Source organism: Poecilia reticulata, chromosome 15, assembly GCF_904066995.2.
Source record: "Poecilia reticulata chromosome 15, P_reticulata-male-v2, whole genome shotgun sequence".
Lineage (NCBI taxonomy): Eukaryota > Metazoa > Chordata > Actinopteri > Cyprinodontiformes > Poeciliidae > Poecilia > Poecilia reticulata.
Window position 1 is genome coordinate 17,569,828 of NC_088844.1, and position 17,719 is coordinate 17,587,546.

At 40.1% G+C, this 17,719-nt stretch overlaps 1 protein-coding gene across 2 annotated transcripts; it reads left to right on the plus strand.

Moving 5' to 3' along the window:
• Nucleotides 1-3,529: 3,529 nt before the first annotated feature.
• oga (O-GlcNAcase) lies at nt 3,530-16,923 on the plus strand. 2 transcript variants are annotated; one of them, XM_008429688.3, is made up of 19 exons: nt 3,530-4,034; nt 4,828-4,879; nt 4,966-5,063; nt 5,162-5,292; nt 5,410-5,581; nt 5,671-5,769; nt 5,888-6,172; nt 6,687-6,845; nt 6,924-7,114; nt 7,302-7,556; nt 7,658-7,861; nt 8,534-8,708; nt 10,648-10,701; nt 12,080-12,165; nt 13,185-13,289; nt 13,891-13,982; nt 14,063-14,255; nt 14,337-14,496; nt 14,895-16,923. In XM_008429688.3, exons 1-19 carry the CDS (start codon nt 3,869-3,871, stop codon nt 15,029-15,031), a joined length of 2,814 nt encoding a protein of 937 aa, XP_008427910.1. In that variant the 5' UTR covers nt 3,530-3,868; the 3' UTR covers nt 15,032-16,923. The 2 variants fall into 2 exon arrangements, with proteins under 2 accessions (XP_008427910.1, XP_008427911.1); XM_008429689.2 differs by lacking the exon at nt 10,648-10,701 and having other exon boundaries at nt 3,531-4,034.
• Nucleotides 16,924-17,719: the final 796 nt, after the last annotated feature.

Genomic DNA, 17,719 nt, shown 5'->3' on the forward strand with positions numbered 1-17,719 from the left:
CTTCTTCATGTCTTTCAATTTGGTTTCCATGCTCACTACAGTACTGAGGCTGCCCTTGTCAGTATTCAACACTATCCACAGTCTGTATCCACATAGATGCAGACTGTGGAAGGACCACAGTGCTGGTTCTGGAGGACCTCACTGTGGACTCTGGTACAGTACTAAATTGGTTTGAGTCCTACCTAAAGAACAGGAACTTTTTTGTGTCAATAGGTAACTTCATTGGAGTGGACAGAAGTGACAAGCAGATGCCAGAGTTTAATCGCGGGGCTCCTCTTATTTAATATTTACATGATCCTGTTGCCTCAAATTATAAAGAAAAAAGATTAGTTACAACTATGCAGATGGACAACTCCGTATTATGACTATGAACCCATTCAAACAGAGTAAGTGCACAGAATAAATCAATGTGTATATGAGCCATAACTTCCTTCAACTGAACAGACTGATTTTTGGACCTAAAGAGAAATGATCAAGAGTCAGCATGCACCCTCCGCTATTATAACTGGAAACCACTAATCAGGCCTGAAATCTGTGCTTAGTGATGGACCCAGATCTGAACCTTCAGAAACAAAGTTGGCCTATTCCCTGAAGTACGCAGGATTAATAAGAGAAACTTAAGTGTTTGAGCACATCGCCCCAGTTCTAAAGTCCTTAACAATGGCTACTGATAGTTCAGAGTATAGACTTTAAAATACTGGTGTTGGTTTTTAAATTGCTGAAAGACATGGCATCAGAATACATTAGAGATCTGTTCCCATATAAGCCTTACAGACCACTCAGTTCTATTTGTTCAAGTCTACTCTGCATCCCCAAAATCCAAAACAAATATGGAGGAAGCTGCATTGAGTATTTATGTTCCACTATTTTGGAATATACTTCCAGAAAACTGCAAAAATGCTAAAACACTTAGTTCCTTTAAATCAAGGCTAAAACCTTGTATATACACTGCTCAAAAAAATAAAGGGAACACTCAACACATCCTAGATCTGAATGAATGAAATATTCTCATTGAATACTTTGTTCTGTACAAAGTTGAATGTGCCGACAACAAAATCACACAAAAATCATCAATGGAAATCAAATTTATTAACCAATGGAGGCCTGGATTTGGAGCCACACACAAAATTAAAGTGAAAAAACACTACAGGCTGATCCAACTTCAATGTAATGTCCTTAAAACAAGTCAAAATGAGGCTCAGTATTGTGTGTGGCCTCCACATGCCTGCATGATCTCCCTACAATGCCTGGGCATGCTCCTGATGAGGTGGCAGATGGTCTCCTGAGGGATCTCCTCCCAGACCTGGACTAAAGCATCCGCCAACTCCTGGACAGTGTGGTGCAATGTGACGGTGGATGGAGCGAGACATGATGTCCCAGATGTGCTCAATCGGATTCAGGTCTGGGGAACGGGCAGGCCTGTCCATAGCTTCAATGCCTTCATTTTGCAGGAACTGCTGACACACTCCAGCCACATGAGGTCTAGCATTGTCCTGCATTAGGAGGAACCCAGGGCCAACCGCACCAGCATATGGTCTCACAAGGGGTCTGAGGATCTCATCTCAGTACCTAATGGCAGTCAGGCTACCTCTGGTGAACACATGGAGGGCTGTGTGGCCCTCCAAAGAAATGCCACCCCACAATATTACTGACCCACTGCCAAACCGGTCATGCTGAAGGATGTTGCAGGCAGCAGACCGCTCTACACGGCGTCTGCAGACTGTCACGTCTGTCACATGTGCTCAGTGTGAACCTGCCTTCATCTGCGAAGAGCACAATCTTGGTGTTCTCTGGCAAATGCCAAGCGTCCTGCACGGTGTTGGGCTGTGAGCACAACCCCCATCTGTGGACGTCGGGCCCTCATACCATCCTCATGGAGTCGGTTTCTAACAGTTTGTGCAGACACATGCACATTTGTGGCCTGCTGGAGGTCATTTTGCAGGGCTCTGGCAGTGCTCCTCCTGTTCCTTCTTGCACAAAGGCAGATGTAGCGGTCCTGCTGCTGGGTTGTTGCCCTCCTACGGCCTCCTCCACGTCTCCTGGTAGCGCCTCCAGCCTCTGGACACTACGCTGACAGACACAGCAAACCTTCTTGCCACAGCTCGCATTGATGTGCCATCCTGGATGAGCTGCACTACCTGAGCCACTTGTGTGGGTTGTAGAGTCCGTCTCATGCTACCACGAGTGTGAAACCACCACCAACATTCAAAACTGACCAAAACATCAGCCAGACAGCATAGGTACTGAGAAGTGGTCTGTGGTCCCCACCTGTAGAACCACTCCTTTATTGAGTGTGTCTTGCTAATTGCCAATAATTTCCATCTGTTGTCTATTCCATTTGCACAACAGCAGGGGAAATTGATTGTCAATCAGTGTTGCTTCCTAAGTGGAGAGTTTGATTTCACAGAAGTTTGATTTACTTGGAGTTATATGGTGTTGTTTAAGTGTTCACTTTATTTTTTTGAGCAGTGTAATTTTAAAGTTTCCTTTGACTAGTAACTGGAAAATAGACTAATTATGGTCTAGATTACAACTTTTCAATCTCTTTTTCTGCCATAGTAGTGGTTTTTTTTTTACTACATTTTATTATGTAAAGCACTTTGAACTGCTTTGTAGCTGTGATGTGCTACAAAGCACATCTCATCTATAATTTATCATTATAACAATGATGTGTTCCTGGAGGCAGGTGGATTAAATTTTAGTGAGACTGTGAATGTGACATTAACGTACACTGTGTTGAATGTTTTTTTTTTTTTTTTTACAAATAAGCTTAAATTACTAGGTTGTAAGACCAGTCAAACTCAACTTGTTTTTACTATGACATGCTAGCAGCTCAGTCCATGTGGCATTAGGTAATGTTGACTCCACAAAAAGTACCAACAGAAGATCCGAAGATTGGTTGGGAATTGCTGTTAAATGTTTATTTTATACACTAGCACCTATGTTTATTTGTGTTGGACTATAGGCTTTTTTTAAAAATCATAAGGCAGGTGAAAAAAAGCATTGTTGCTTTTTCCACCTGCCCAAGAGTATAAATCTGAAATTATTTTATTACCATAGTACATTTAAAATGTAAATGTAAGGGGTATCTGTAAAAAGCTGTGGAGATACACAGTCACTGAACATACGGATAAATTAAAGCATTTCAAACAGATGGCAGTTGAAACATTTTGAGTGACCCTAGTCTTTCATTCAGCTTAACTTTAGTTTTTGATTAATACAATTAACATTTTTTACCATCAACATGCGAGTAACGTATTGCAAAAATATAACAAATTATATATATATATATATATATATATATATATATATATATATATATATATATATATATATATATATATAATCTATTTTTTAAATCTAATTATGTAAATATGTAAAAAGAAATGTTGGTTTTCAGTTACAATGGCGTCTGCAGAGAAGGTGCTCTCTCTACACCTAAAAGCTTTGCTCTGTTTTGTCACCTAGATCCGGTTCTGACTGGTCTGAACTAGTCTCGTGAGCATGCGCACTCGGTGTAAACAGGAAGAACCAAGGAAAAGTAGGTCAAATTTGATCATAAAGCGAAGAGGGTGGTCGGATACAGACGGACGACGGTTTTACTTACTTTATGAATTTGTCCACATGCATAGTATTCTTTGTGGCCTGATAACAATTTTAGAACATTTTGCAAAAGCAGGTTTTGAATTTTAGTGAAGAATATAGTCGCTAACACCGCGAGTTTTGCCGACGTTACACGGAGAGTGACGCGGTGCATTTCCTTTGGGGTGCCTGTTTGTGCTAAAAAAAAACAACAACCTGCATTTGGTTTGCCGCCTGTCTTTTTTTCCTCCGGATTTTGTGAGTGGGTCAAGGAAACCCTTCTACGATGGTTCAAAAAGACAAGACTTTAGACACTCCTCCGTTAGATGTTGAGCCGAGCCCCAGCCCAGTCTCTGGAGAGGCTTGTGTGGAGGCCCCGGGCCCAGTGGCGGACTCCAGCATCGTAGTGGAAACGACGGGCCACAGAAAATTCATTAGTGGTGTAGTTGAAGGTAATGATGACTAAATATAAAAATTCAATCTATATTAAATAGTTTTTCAATTATTATCTGTAAACTGAGAGATTGAACGTAGAAATGCTGCAGTGATCCTCTTTGTAATTTATCATTATAACAATGATGTGTTCCCGGAGGCAGGTGGATCACATTTTAACGAGTCTGTGAATGTGACATTAACGTACACTGTGTTGAATGTTTTTTTTTTTTCTGTGCTTGCACCAAATGCATGCTCACCATGCAGGGTTTCAGCTCGGTCTGGAAAGCTCTAAATTGATCGCTTATTGAAAAAAAATGCAGTAAAAAAGACATATATTCCAAATTTTAATCATTTATCGCCTACAAGATAAAATCGTGATTCATGGGAAATGAAAGATATTGAAGGTCGAGTTACATTCGGGTTTGCTCCTTTGTCTTTCATTTGGCCCATGAAAGCTTACGTCGCCCCCCCTCTCCCCAACTCATAAAATGGGGGCAATTGGACAGCTTTTTGTTTGGTTTTGCACTGGACCTCTTTTTTTGCCTCTACATTAATTTAGGTAGTCCAGTCCAGACTTATCATTTCAAGATATTATAGATTTGAGAATACCAAAAGGTTGTAAAATAGTCTAGTAAAATATGATCAAATGGGAAGCCAAATTTAGCATGTGTGCATGCTGCTTTAATGTCCTTTCCAGCTATAATTCATATCTGAAGGGTAGGTTGTTTAATATGGCAGCCTTTAATATGCTGCTAATGTGACTTGAAATGGAAAGAAGACTGCATTGAAACTCATGTTTTCTCTATGTAGGCTTTTACGGCCGTCCATGGACTATGGAACAGAGAAAAGAGCTGTTCAGGAGGTACTGTGCATTCTTCTAATTAATAAAGTAATATCAGGTTATTTTGGATTATGACACTGACTGTTCTACATTACCAAATTACACAGGCAACAGAAGTGGGGGCTGAACACATATCTTTATGCACCCAAAGACGACTACAAGCACAGAATGTTCTGGAGAGAACTGTACTCGGTAGAAGAAGCAGGTGAATATTTTTGACTAAATTTTTCCATAAGATGTGGTGCTTAAGAAACATAAATCATAGTTAATTGTGTGTGTATTTTTTTATCATCTGTTTTGCAGAACAACTCATGACTTTAGTTAGTGCCGCCAAGGAGCATGGGATAGAGTTTATATATGCCATTTCCCCTGGATTAGACATAACTTTCTCTAATCAGAAAGAAGTTTCTGCACTTAAAAGAAAACTTGATCAGGTATTGAAATATTTTAACACTGGAATAAAATCTTAATCATGGGCACATTCCTATTGAACTACAAATTCACTTCTTTGTGTTTAATACCTGCCATCTTTTCTTTCCCTCCCCCCTCAGGTTACTCATTTTGGCTGCAAATCCTTTGCCTTACTTTTTGACGATATTGACCACAACATGTGCCCTGCTGACAAAGAAGTATTCAGCTCTTTTGCTCATGCTCAGGTTTCTATAACTAATGAAATCTACCAGTACCTGGGAGAGCCTGAAACCTTCTTGTTTTGCCCCACAGGTACACTCCATCTTTCTTTCCAATTTTACACAGTTCCCAATGCCTGTATTATCATTTACTTAATTATTTTCTTCTTTGCTGAAACACAGAGTACTGTGGAACATTCTGCTACCCAAATGTCTCGCAATCCCCCTACCTCCGCACAGTTGGAGAGAAACTCCTGCCCAGCATTGATGTGCTGTGGACAGGTGAGTGTAACGGTGTCCTTCCATATGAGCATCATTCCATTAGTTCAGATAAATCTCATTTGGTGTTATAGATGCGGAATAATATTAACTATTTTTTAATATGCTGTACTATCCGTAGGTCCCAAAGTGGTTTCTAAAGACATCCCAGTGGAGTCCATTGAAGAGGTGTCAAAGATCCTGAGAAGAGCCCCTGTTATTTGGGACAATTTTCATGCCAATGACTACGACCAAAAGAGGCTCTTTTTAGGTCCGTACAAGGGCCGCTCCACTGAGCTCATCCCCCGGCTGAAGGGAGTCCTCACCAACCCCAACTGCGAGTTCGAATCCAATTTTGTCGCCATTCACACTTTGGCCACCTGGTACAAGTCTAACATGAACGGAGTTCGCAAAGATGTGGTCATGAGTAAGTATGAGCCAAAGCAGCTTGAAAAACATTACACTGAGAGTTGCTATGCAGCTTTGAAAAGGTTACATTTCTCTCAATTTTACAAGTTTGGATAAGTGTATAAATACTTAGAATTATTCTACAATTATTCTGAAGTCTGCAAAACAGGATTAGATAATCCTATTAAATGTGCCAAAGAAAACATGCTAATTTGGACACCCACGGCTCTGGTAACAGTTGCTCTTAAACAGGTTTGGTTTAGATCCTAAAAATTATTTCTACTTGAGGTATTTTGGAATTAGAAGAAATTTGCTTTGAATAATCTGAAGTTTGCTTAGGGTCTCCCATTCACCTGCTTTCATTATCTCTCAGACACAGTGGTAGATTTGAAAACATTTTTTGTCCTTTCCTCACACACAGGAATTTTTTTGAAGTTAAATAAAACTTCTCTGTGTGAACTCTTTACCAATATGAAATTGTGATAATGCAGCATAATGCTTGTAAGTCATTAATTTGCGCCTCTCTGGACCAGCTGACGGCGAGGACAGCACTGTGTCCATCCAGATCAAGCTTGAGAATGAAGGCAGCGATGAGGAGCTGGAGACGGACATACTCTACAGCCCGCAGCTCGCTTTAAAGCTCGCTCTGACAGAGTGGCTTGCAGAATTCAGTGTGCCTCTCCAATACAACAGTAAGAGCAATCCCAATGAATATTTTAGGCCATGTTTTTTAAGTGAAAACCCAGTGGATTAACCCTGTGCTCCTTCAGGCCGACAGGTGCCTCAGAGTGGTGCCAAAAGCACGGCCATTGATGTATCTTCCATGACAGCTCCGTCCCTTTGCTCCTCCACGTCAGTCACTACTGTGTTCCAGCAGCCCATCATGTCTCCTGCAATGCCCCCTCTCCTCCTCGATCCCCTCCCACTCGCTATGGCAAAAACGCCTGAAGAGGTAGAAGAGGTGAGATTTAAATTGTTGTATAGTTAATTCTAACAATTATTCATGTTTAACGATGAACAGAGTTGTTTGTATTATGAAATAATACTGCATCATTTCTCATCCCTGCACCCGTCTCATTAAAACTGTTGTTTTCAGTTGCTTTTCAAAAAAAAAAGTATATATATTATGATTTGCTGTGTCTATGCAGGTGGACGTGGAAAAGAAGGATTCAGATGAGGAGCCAATGGAGATGGTGGTGGAGAAGCTGGACGAGCCAGAGGCAGAAGCCGACCCGGAAGAGAAAGACGTCGCTCCCATCTTGGCTGACAAAATGGCCGAGGACCTGAAGCCCATGGATACAGACAAGGAGAGTCTGGCAGAGTCCAAGTCCCCAGAAGAGTCGATCCAGGAGGATTCTGGGAGTGATATTGCTCCTATGCAGACGGATGACCAACTCAAACAGGTACTAAGATTCTGTATATTTGAAGCTTAGGACAAAAGTATTGCAGAATAAACCTCTAAGTTCATATTTTTCTTCTTTTTTTTTTTTTTTTAAATCATCAGGATCTGTATGTGCCCAGCCCCGACGAGAAGCCTCTCTTCACACCAGAGCCTCCGACGCTGGAGGACCTGTGTCTCCTGGCTGAGCTCTTTTACCTGCCTTACGAACACGGACCTAAGGCCACACAGATGTTAAAGGAGTTCAACTGGTTGAGAGCCAACAGCAGCGTCGTCAGCGTCAACTGCAAGAGAAAAGAAAGTGAAAAGGTGAGGCGATTCCCTAAGCAGGACTTTTTCTGAAGAGAGACACGTCTGTGTGAGAACTGAGGTGCATTATTAACTAAACCAGCTGGTAATGGAGTTGAAAACAAAATGGTGGATGTGTACTACCCTCAGTGTCCATTGGGTGGTGTTGGTAAACTGGATGCTTGCACAGTGGTGAGCCATTGTTTGTTCAAACAGCTCCTCTCATATTAAGTCATCTGTTATTTTTGTGTATTGACATTTTAGCTCGTTACAGTGGAAAAACACAGGTATAAGCAACAGAAAGATGTTCCATCAACCCTTTCATTATTTAAGCTACATTTGAGGACAAATTTCACTGTCTTATATTAAACTAAAATTATATATTTTCTGTAGAAAAAGTCGAAAACAAGAAATCTTAAGATTTATGCTGTAGTTTTCACAAAATGAATTCAGTACAGTTGAGTTCAAACATAAATAATAACAAAGACAAGCTGGTTTAATTCATCTCCAGATCAGATCAAACCAACACAAAGCAGGCAGATTGATTCTGTTTATAAAACCTATTGGTATTTAAGAGCTGCCTAAGGAAGACGGGCCGATTAATTGAGCTGCGATTTCACATCCCAGATCGAGCATCAATGAACCCCTTATGCTTAACGAGTATTTATTATCTTTCTGGATCTTAACGTTCAGGTGGTTGAATGGCAGCTGCGGGCGGAGAAGTTTCAAGACATGTGCTGCTCCGTCATCCACATGTTCACACGGCTGTCCAACACAGCCAACCGCACCATCCTGTTCGACCTCTACCCCTACATCTGGGACATCAAGAGCATCATGTCTATGGTCAAGTCTTTTGTCCTGTGGCTTGGTACGTATTGAGGAGCTTTGGGGCCTCTTCGTCTTGGCAAAAAAAAAAAAAATGTAGCTTAGCGTCTAATGTATACACAAACACATATTTGTTAAAAGACACTTTCAGAAAATTCGATTTAATGGAGCAAACACTTAGATCAGTAATCAATTAGGTGTGCAGATTTAATAAGTGAGGTTTATTTAAATTTAAAAATTTTAGCATCTTCACAAAACATTTGTTCATGACAATAATCTGAAGTTAGTTCTATAAGTAATCGTAGATCAGTATAGATCAGTTTTGCACAGACTAAGCAGAATGCATCAAAGAAATTCCTCCTATTGAACACATGTTGATTGCTTTCTGTAATTTACATGTTTTTACATCAGACTGAATGCCGCTTGCACTGCTAGCAGCCTCCCTGTTTATCCAACAAAATGTTCCAACATTTCCAATATCCAGCATGGATAATACCACTCCAGGGTTACTGCTGCTTGCTGTGTGTCCAGTAACATCACTGCTACATTCCCACTCAGACACACTTGCCTCCATTTCTGTCTGTGGGGACGGGCATAGGGGAAATCCCTATCCCCCCCCCCTGTTTCATGCCCTGGCGCGCACGCGAGCTTGGAGAGCAAGTTGACTGACTCATTGTTGAAGGCCATTCTGGTGCATAGAGAAAAATAAACTCAAACATATCTGAAGTGTTTTAGCTGAAAGTATTTGAAACATTGCTGAAAATATTTTAGCAAAATTGCCTCAGAGACGAGGCCGCTAGTTGGATGATGATTATCACCTGATTTGTTACCGCAGTCTGTATTGGGCATGGGCCGGTATGAGATGCTCGCAGTAAAAATACTGACACTTGCATTAAAATGCAGAAAATCAATCCTACCGCTAAAAAAATGCAACCTGATGTTTTAATATCTATAAAATCAGAACACCAGCTAAAAGTAGTGTATCTTAGATGTTTACTAACCTGAAATGTATGCTTTTTATTTTATTTGTGGAATAGCACAAGTATAATACAAATTAGCAATATAATTAGTAATCTGCTTGGGTAGAGAAGAAATGCTGCTTGTAGCTTGCCAAATGTAGTTCTTGATCATTTGGCATTTTAATGAAAGAGATGTGGTCCTCCTTTAGTTAAACACAATCACTGTCCACACTTTTTTTTTTTTTTTAAATTAGAAAAATTGCCAAGCAGATGATTATCTTTCCTGTAAATGAGGGAGAGGTTTTGTAATTCTCTAGCCCAGCTGGTGATATCAGGAATAGGTGGGGGAGGGTCAGCAGTGCATTTCTCTGGGAGAAATCTTGAGTATACAGGCTATAATTTTTCACAGCATTGGAAAGCCGTCGTAGCAACAAACCGGCTCATGCCTGATCTTTATCGTCTACCCTTAAAAGAAAGGAGGTGGTCTCCTCTTCGCACTTGTGTGCGCTTAAACACTGGATACAGTTTGAGTGGCATCCACTATTGGAACGATGTCTCATTCTTTCAGAGTTGCATTGATTACCCTTAAGCACCAGCATGGCCTGTAGGTTACTTCTTGTAACCCAGTTTCATTCACAGGTTTCTTCCCCGTCCAGCTACTTTGTAAAGCTGGGATCTCCAACAGAACACAGCAGGCAGCAAAACCTGCTCTGGAAAACGGCTTCACTTCACACATTACACGTCTGACTTTACCTAAAATGGACATATTTTTCTAAAAGCCAGAGACGCTGAGAAAATCGGTCTCTGAATTTATTTAATTGGATTTTAATCTGCTGCCGTGTTGCGCAGTTTCTTAACGCTGTGTTTGTTTGTGACCATACACAAGTTGTCTCATCAGTTCACGTGGATTTTCCCTTGATTGAAGCCTTGCAGCCGGCACTTAGTCGCAATCTCCCTAAATGTTGTACTAAGAACACCTACTAATAACTATTTTCTACTGTTTTCTCCCTTCACTATGTACAGATGGAAGAATCCACAGTACAAGTTTCTACTGCTATTGGATCGACAGTGGCCGATGTATGCACAATGCAGGCGTTGTCTCTTTCCTTTGTTCACGTTTGAATTTGATCTATGGAATTTTTTATTTTTTTTTTCTCAAACCAAATTTGTTTATGTGAAACGATTGAATTGGAGGAAAGGAAACAACCCTCCGGATGAAGTCACATCCTGCGCAGCGATTTTTAAGCTTGAATTCCAGTGGTTAACTCCAAAAATTTCTCTCTTTAGCGGCATCTTCCTAACTTGTTTTTGTTTCTGTCAGTAGGCCTAAATAAACTCTCAGACCAGCCTGATGCACCTGCCCAGAGGAACTTGAGTTTTGGCCTCAACATCAAACGTATAAGCTCACATCCACAGCAGCTGGATTAAAAACAAGCAGTCACTCCTGCTTCTTGTTTACATCCAGCTGATTCAGGTGGAGGTAAATCTACAGAGATGGAGCTTTTTTTTTTCTTTCTTAAAAATAAATGAGTAATGTTCAGTTCAGGGTTCCTTCATGCGGGTGCATCTGCATGCTGTGCTGTCAGCTCTTCCCAGGACATTGTTTTGATCAGTGTGAGGTTCACGTGTAAAGCAGGCTTAGGCGTCCTGCACGCGCGCTGCATTTGGCTGGTCACATGACAGGGCTTCTTGTCAACCAGGTTCAGACTTCGTTGGCAGCCGTTTTATTCAATCTGTTAAAGAGCAGTGCGTGCTTTAGACATACGCTTTCTCTGCTGTGTTTTGACCTCTTAGTTATATTTTTTATTTTTATCGTCTTCTTTTTTTCTTTTTTTTTTTTTTTTTTACTTTGAGTTGTTTTATCTGTGGCTTTTAATATCAAACCGAGAGGCCCTTTAACTCTGGGAGTGTGCTGACTTCCTCTCGTTCAGTCTTCCTGGTTTTTAATGACTCGTGCTCCCCTCAACCCCCGTCATGTGACAAGGCAGATAAAATGAGAATGTGACTTCACACGGGGTGCTAAGATCAGTGGGGTGATGGCAGCTAAAGCTTTCTGTTGTGAGCCATAGACAGAACAGTTTATCCCACTGTTGGTCAGCATTGTTCCATCAGCAGGAGGAGTATTACATTTTCTTTACACGCAACAAAGGTTGGAGGAGATTAAGAAAATGAGCCGATAACCTGCAGACTGAGATTTATAGCTGGTTAATTTTATTGCTAAACACGTAATCTTGCATTTGAGTTTCACCATAATTCCACAAACATGAGATTTAGATGCCTGAACCCCATCACGTCATTGAAGTATTTTTATGCACCACTAATTTATTCCATTTTATGTTTTAATGAGTAAAAAAAAAATTATATTACATATTGCCCCCTTCATTCCCCACTCCTTTCATCTGTATCAGAGCCCCATCCTGTGGTAACAATGTCCGCTTGGCTCTGCTCCTAACAGGGTGTCGTAGTCAGTCCTCAGCACAATTCCCTAAAGGAGAACAAGAGTCCTGGGCCTTTAGGGGAGGTCTAGCAGGAGAGTTCCAGGTATCTAATGCACCGAAATAATGGCAATAAAAACAAAAAAAAAACAGTGCTGTGGAAGACGATGGTAAATGTGCGCAGGTATGATGAGGTTTGGTCTGTCAAAGGTGAGCTGATCGTAACAAACTAATCCTGTAACATCCAGGTTTTTAACTTTGGAGTGTTATCAGACTCTACGGGTGGAATGGCAATTTTTCCCCCGTTTTCATAAAAGAGCCTAAAGCCGTTCAAATGGTTTTTTTTTGGCGTGGCGTTTTCTGGTTGACGTCTCTTAGTTTCTTTCAGCAGCTGCCAAAGGAGATGCTGTTTTTCCCTGGCGCAAGCGGCGCAAGCGAGCATGGCTAGGTTTTATTTTCATGACATGTCGTTTCTTTGCAGGAAAGCACAGCGCAAAAAAATTGTAGATAAAAAACACCCCTGTGTTTGCGAGCGCACGCGCAAAAAGCATCGCAGCGCAAGCGAGTACGCAAGCGTCTGTGCAAAGGGAGAACTCCAAGATTAAACACACCAGCCTCCTCTCTAAAACACCACTTCCATTTGGTATGTCATTGAGCAAAAGGACTCTTATTTGATTTCCACCCCTCTGGTATTTTTTTCATGGAGTTCTCTGTATTTCTGCGCCAGCATCATTATTTTTCTCAACAGGAGGGCCCTGCGCAAGCGTAATATTGCGATGCCTTACCAAAGGGAAAGGAGCATCTCCTTCAGCCAGTAAAGCCTTAGTCAGACCAAAACGAAACCCTCACTTCACTGTGTTTGCAAACACTTGTGTTTTTCTCTGCTCCAAGGAAAAAGTTAGGAAAAGAAAAAAAAGTGGTGTTTGCTCTAGTTGTCCACTGTCAGACCAACAAGGAACTCTGGGTCATTGATTAATCTTAACTTTCAAAGTCCTTCGCTGTCTTTTGCGGTCTGTTTTGGGCTGACAGTGGCGCGACTTGGCAAATGCACAGTTAGGCAGTCAGCCGAAGCAACAGACTGCCTGTTCTCTGTTAGACTGAACCTCTTTCTTTTGATACCCACAGAGATTGTTGCCAATAGATGGGGCAAACGATCTTTTCTACCAGCCTCCACCTTCTTTGCCAACCTCCAAAATCTATACCATAAGGCCCTACTATCCCAAAGACGAGGTAATGTCCCTTTGATTGAAGCCGTACTTTGGTGTGCCACATTTTTGTAGCGATTTGCTCAGCAATCTGTAAGCTACTGGTGAAATAGGAACGACTGGTCAAAACTAATCAATTGTTGAAAAAATATTTAACAGACGACTTCAGGGTGCCAAACAGTTTGGATAACGGTGGAATTTGATTTCCTTGTTTTTACAGCTAATTGATTATTGAAATAATAACTAGTTTAGTAATCAAATCATCAACTGGAGCATTCAGACTCTAAAACATGCCATTGACTGGAAGAACAACACCCTCAGAGCAGTTAAGACAAAACTGTACAAAAAATACTTTGCTTTAGATGTTTTATTTAAAAGGCACATTGTTTAAATGCATTTTCTCATGCATTTCTAATATTGCATAAAATAAACTTAAGCGGTCAAATTAAACTGCAGAATGTGCCAAGAAAAAGCAATCGGATGACTAATCGAGCTAATTACTCAATTAGTCATCGGAATAATAGCTTGAATAAAGATTACTGAAATAATCGTTAGCTCTAGTAGCAATTAGCCGGCTTCCTCTGAGAGCGTAAAACTTCAGTGATCGCTATCTGCTTCTCTTTCAGGTTGCGGTTTATAAAATCTGTAAGGAAATGTACTGCGAAGGGATGGAAGATGAGCCATTCGCTGATGGGGAGCCTGACCTCATTGGGGACAGGTAAAACATCAGTACGAAAGTTCCCGTCAACTCCTTGACTGAAACCTAGTAGCTGTGAGTGACCAAGCATCTGACTGCAGGCTAGTTGGAGGACTGCTGACAGTGAGCTCAGACTATGGGTTCGTGCTGGAAGATGACCAGGGGATCTGTGGTTACGCTCTCGGCACCGTAGATGTGAAGCCTTTCATCAAGAAGTGCGAGTTGAGCTGGATTCCCTTCATGCAGGAGAAATACCACAAACCAGACTGTGAAAAGGATCTTTCTGAGGCCGAGGTACGATCTCACTTCGTCTGGATTGACATCATGCAGCACAGAGTCTCCTGTTATTGAGTGGTCTACTTTTCATTTCTGCAGAAGATGATTCTGAGTTTTCATGAGGAGGAGGAGGGTCTACCAGAATCTTTCCTGTCCAATTTCCCATCTCTCATCAAGGTGGACATTCACGCCAAAGTCACTGACCCCAGTGTGGCCAAAAGCATGATGGGATGTCTGTTATCTTCTCTTAAGGCCAATGGTAAGTAGCAGCTATCCCAAAGAGTGTATGTTTCTCAGTGGTAGTGTAAGAATTCACAGGGTCAAAATGAGCAACAGTGTGTGTCGAGTTATGTCATGTCTGTAATTATAAAACTTCATTTTAGGCCAAATAGCTCAAGTTCAGCCAATCAGTCTGATTTTCAGGCTCTAGGTGGGCAAAGTTGGTAAAGACGTTCCCCAAATCACTTTCCACAGGCGGTTCTACAAAATACTGACTCGGAGTGGCAGAATACAAATCCATGTCACACTTTAAATATATTTGAAAACCATCATTTCTTCCACTTCGCTTACTCATCTTTGCTCTGTTTAAATACATTTCTATCAGAATACATCAAAATCTGTGGTCGTCACGATTAGTTTTTTTCTTCTTCCTCTTAGGTTCCCATGGTGCTTTCTGTAAAGTTCGTCAGTCTGATAAACGAATGTTGGAGTTCTACAGCAAGCTGGGATGTTTTGAAGTGGCCAAAATGGACGGCTTTCCCAAAGACGTCATCATTATGGGACGCAGCCTTTGAAGAAACGCACAGCGACAGAGCGCGATCGAGTCAACACACCTTAAGCGTTTTTGGTACCTTCATGTGGATAAAACTTTGGTTATTTTTGTACTGCATTAAATTCGGGCTCACCCCAGGATGTGCTGCGATTTTGGGATTTTTGTGTAAACAAGCACAAGAATCGCACAGAAACCATGATCCGCCCTTAATGGGTGTAGCTCAGTTGGATTTGGCAGATCAAGAGTTGAAACATCCAATAAGAAGTCTCTAGCTACTCCCAGGTAGTAACATCAAGTGTGGCCCCTAGGATTGTTCTTGTAGGACCCCAAGACTTGCCACTACATCCATCCCTCCATTCATCATTCCTCAGAAAAAGGAGATGACCGTAAACGGCTGCAGCTTTGAGAAAAAGGTGGCTCCTAACTTGGGCTGTCGTACAACCTTCAGCCTGCTGTTTTCAGCCTATTTTTGTAATTACACAATAAAAGACAGGAGTTGCACGTCAAACGGGAAAAGAGGTGCTAAAAGAATGCTTTGTGTTAATTTTTTTCCCCTACATGTTACACTGGGAGATGAAAACCTGAACATCAAAGAAAGTGATGAAAATTAGCCAAGGGGTTCTTTGAATTTCTGCTCAAGGAGCTACTAACATTTGCTAAGCGATAGAAAAGCTACAGGTTTACAGTTTGCTACTTTTTTTCTAATTTTTTATCTTTGCTTCACTCCCCTCCAGCAATTACTCATTAGCTTTGTATTTGATTATTCATTTAATTTTAAAGTCTAGCATCTTCTGGGGCTTGCTTTCCATTATTTTTCTCAGATTTTTTTTTTGTACATTTAGTTTGCTTATGCTTTTCTAGAGATTATTAAGATATGTGGATTGAGTTTCTTCCTAATTGCAGTAGAATATCTACTTGATTCCCCCTTTTTTTTTTTTTTTTTTTTTTTTTTTTTGAAAGAAATTAAAATGTATCATTGGGACCAAAATGTTTTTAAGTTTCAGTAGCCTTTGGGTTTAGGTGCATTGGTTAAAAATACTTCACTTCTACTGTAGTAAAACTGTTTGTTGTACACTTTAAGTTATTTAATCAGTGCTTTACATTGGCCTCTGATTTCTCACACTTTCATTCAAATGAATGTATTCTCAGACGAGCCTCTGTTGGTGGTTCCACGTGTTTCAGCTGCAGCTTTAAAACTCTGCAGCTAAATTACTGTCGGCCTTTTTCTTACCCGTATGTTGATTGTTTCCTGTTCTGACTCATTTCCATTTGTTTCTGCAACTGTGTAGTTTTTCATTTTTCTTATTAGTGAAGCACTTTGGCTAATAACAGGCGAGTTCTGTTGGTTAAATGAAGATCAGCGGTTGCTGTCCCGTAGCTGCCTGTCAATGTGACGTTTCCAACCTGTACATTCGTAACGTGCATGACGTGTGTTGGATTTGCCGTGGCTGACGGTTACAGTCGCCTCTGATGTTACATAAAGGAAGAAAAGCATGCCACTTTGAACTACATTCATAAAAGTGTTGTGCTTAGATGGTTTGTAAATATCATTCGTGAAGTATAAAAAGGTTTTGTATATTATTTTTTGAAAATTGCTTCCATTCTGTTTTAGTGGAAAGAGAGTGTTAACCCCTTGTTAGACAGAGCCGTCCCACTGGTCAACAAGGAATGAAACTAGCTAACAGACCTGGTCTTCTCCAAATGAAGATGGTTTTTAGTTTCTTGACTCTTCCAAAAGGATATTTTACAGTTTGATGCTTGTGATTTATTTTATTTTATTATTTTTTTGGCCAGCTGCAGAAATCCCTCAGACCAGACAGTTCAGGTTTGGGGATGGGAGTCATTAAAGTGACTATTTCTGTACAAATTTCTATGTAAGATAACATTAAACTAATAAATCATATAAAGATCCTGGTTTGTGTCTTTGTTTCACTATTTTTTTTTATCATCAATCTATCATGTCGAAACTGAAAGTGTGATCAGAGATGCTTAGTTTTACATACCTAAATATTTTTGTGGCTACATTTAGTCAATTTTTTTTAGTGTCTTATTTGTGATTGTGGTTACAGATCACATGTTTATATTCTGAAAATATTGCAACAAAATAAAATGTAAACATTTTTATAAAGTTTTTTTTAATCAAAGTTTCTTTTAAAAGATTGAGGTAATGTTTTGGTTTTCTTTTCTTTCTAGTTTTTAACTAAATTGTGATGAAAATCCTAATCTGAACAGAAGTGTGACAACCAAATTATATTTCAAGGGCTTAGATTCCAATTTTACAACCCCAAAACTTAGGTTTTGTTGTAAAGAATTACAATATTTAATACCGCCTTGGATAGTTGCATGTTTTATTTTTTTATTGATAATTTTGATTAGAAAAAAATCCAACTTTTTTCAGATATTCTATTTTCTCTTTTTTAGTTTTTCTTTTTCAAAAGGCTGAGATGCTATTTTTGTTTGAATGTATTATTTTATGACTTATATGTTAGGGTCTGATATTTGAAAATGCAGCAATGAAACCTTATTGTGGTGTGCCCTCAATAAGAGATTAGTATATCTACTTCGAGTGTACAAATAAATCATATTCTTGGAATTTGCATTTGTTTTTTGTTTTCCAAAAAATGCGAGGAAATTATTTAAATGTACGTTTAGTCTGAATTAAAATGAATCAGATTTTGGAGGAAATTTAATTCACGATACGTTACTAATT

What these genes read in the sequence shown, in the direction of transcription:
- oga (XM_008429688.3), top strand. Translation starts at nt 3,869, where the DNA reads ATGGTTCAAAAAGACAAGACTTTAGACACTCCTCCGTTAGATGTTGAG. An exon ending in CGCCTGAAGAGGTAGAAGAG is followed by an intron (nt 7,115 to 7,301) that starts GTGAGATTTAAA and finishes GTGTCTATGCAG; the next exon opens with GTGGACGTGGAAAAGAAGGA. An exon ending in ATCTTCTCTTAAGGCCAATG is followed by an intron (nt 14,497 to 14,894) that starts GTAAGTAGCAGC and finishes TCTTCCTCTTAG; the next exon opens with GTTCCCATGGTGCTTTCTGT.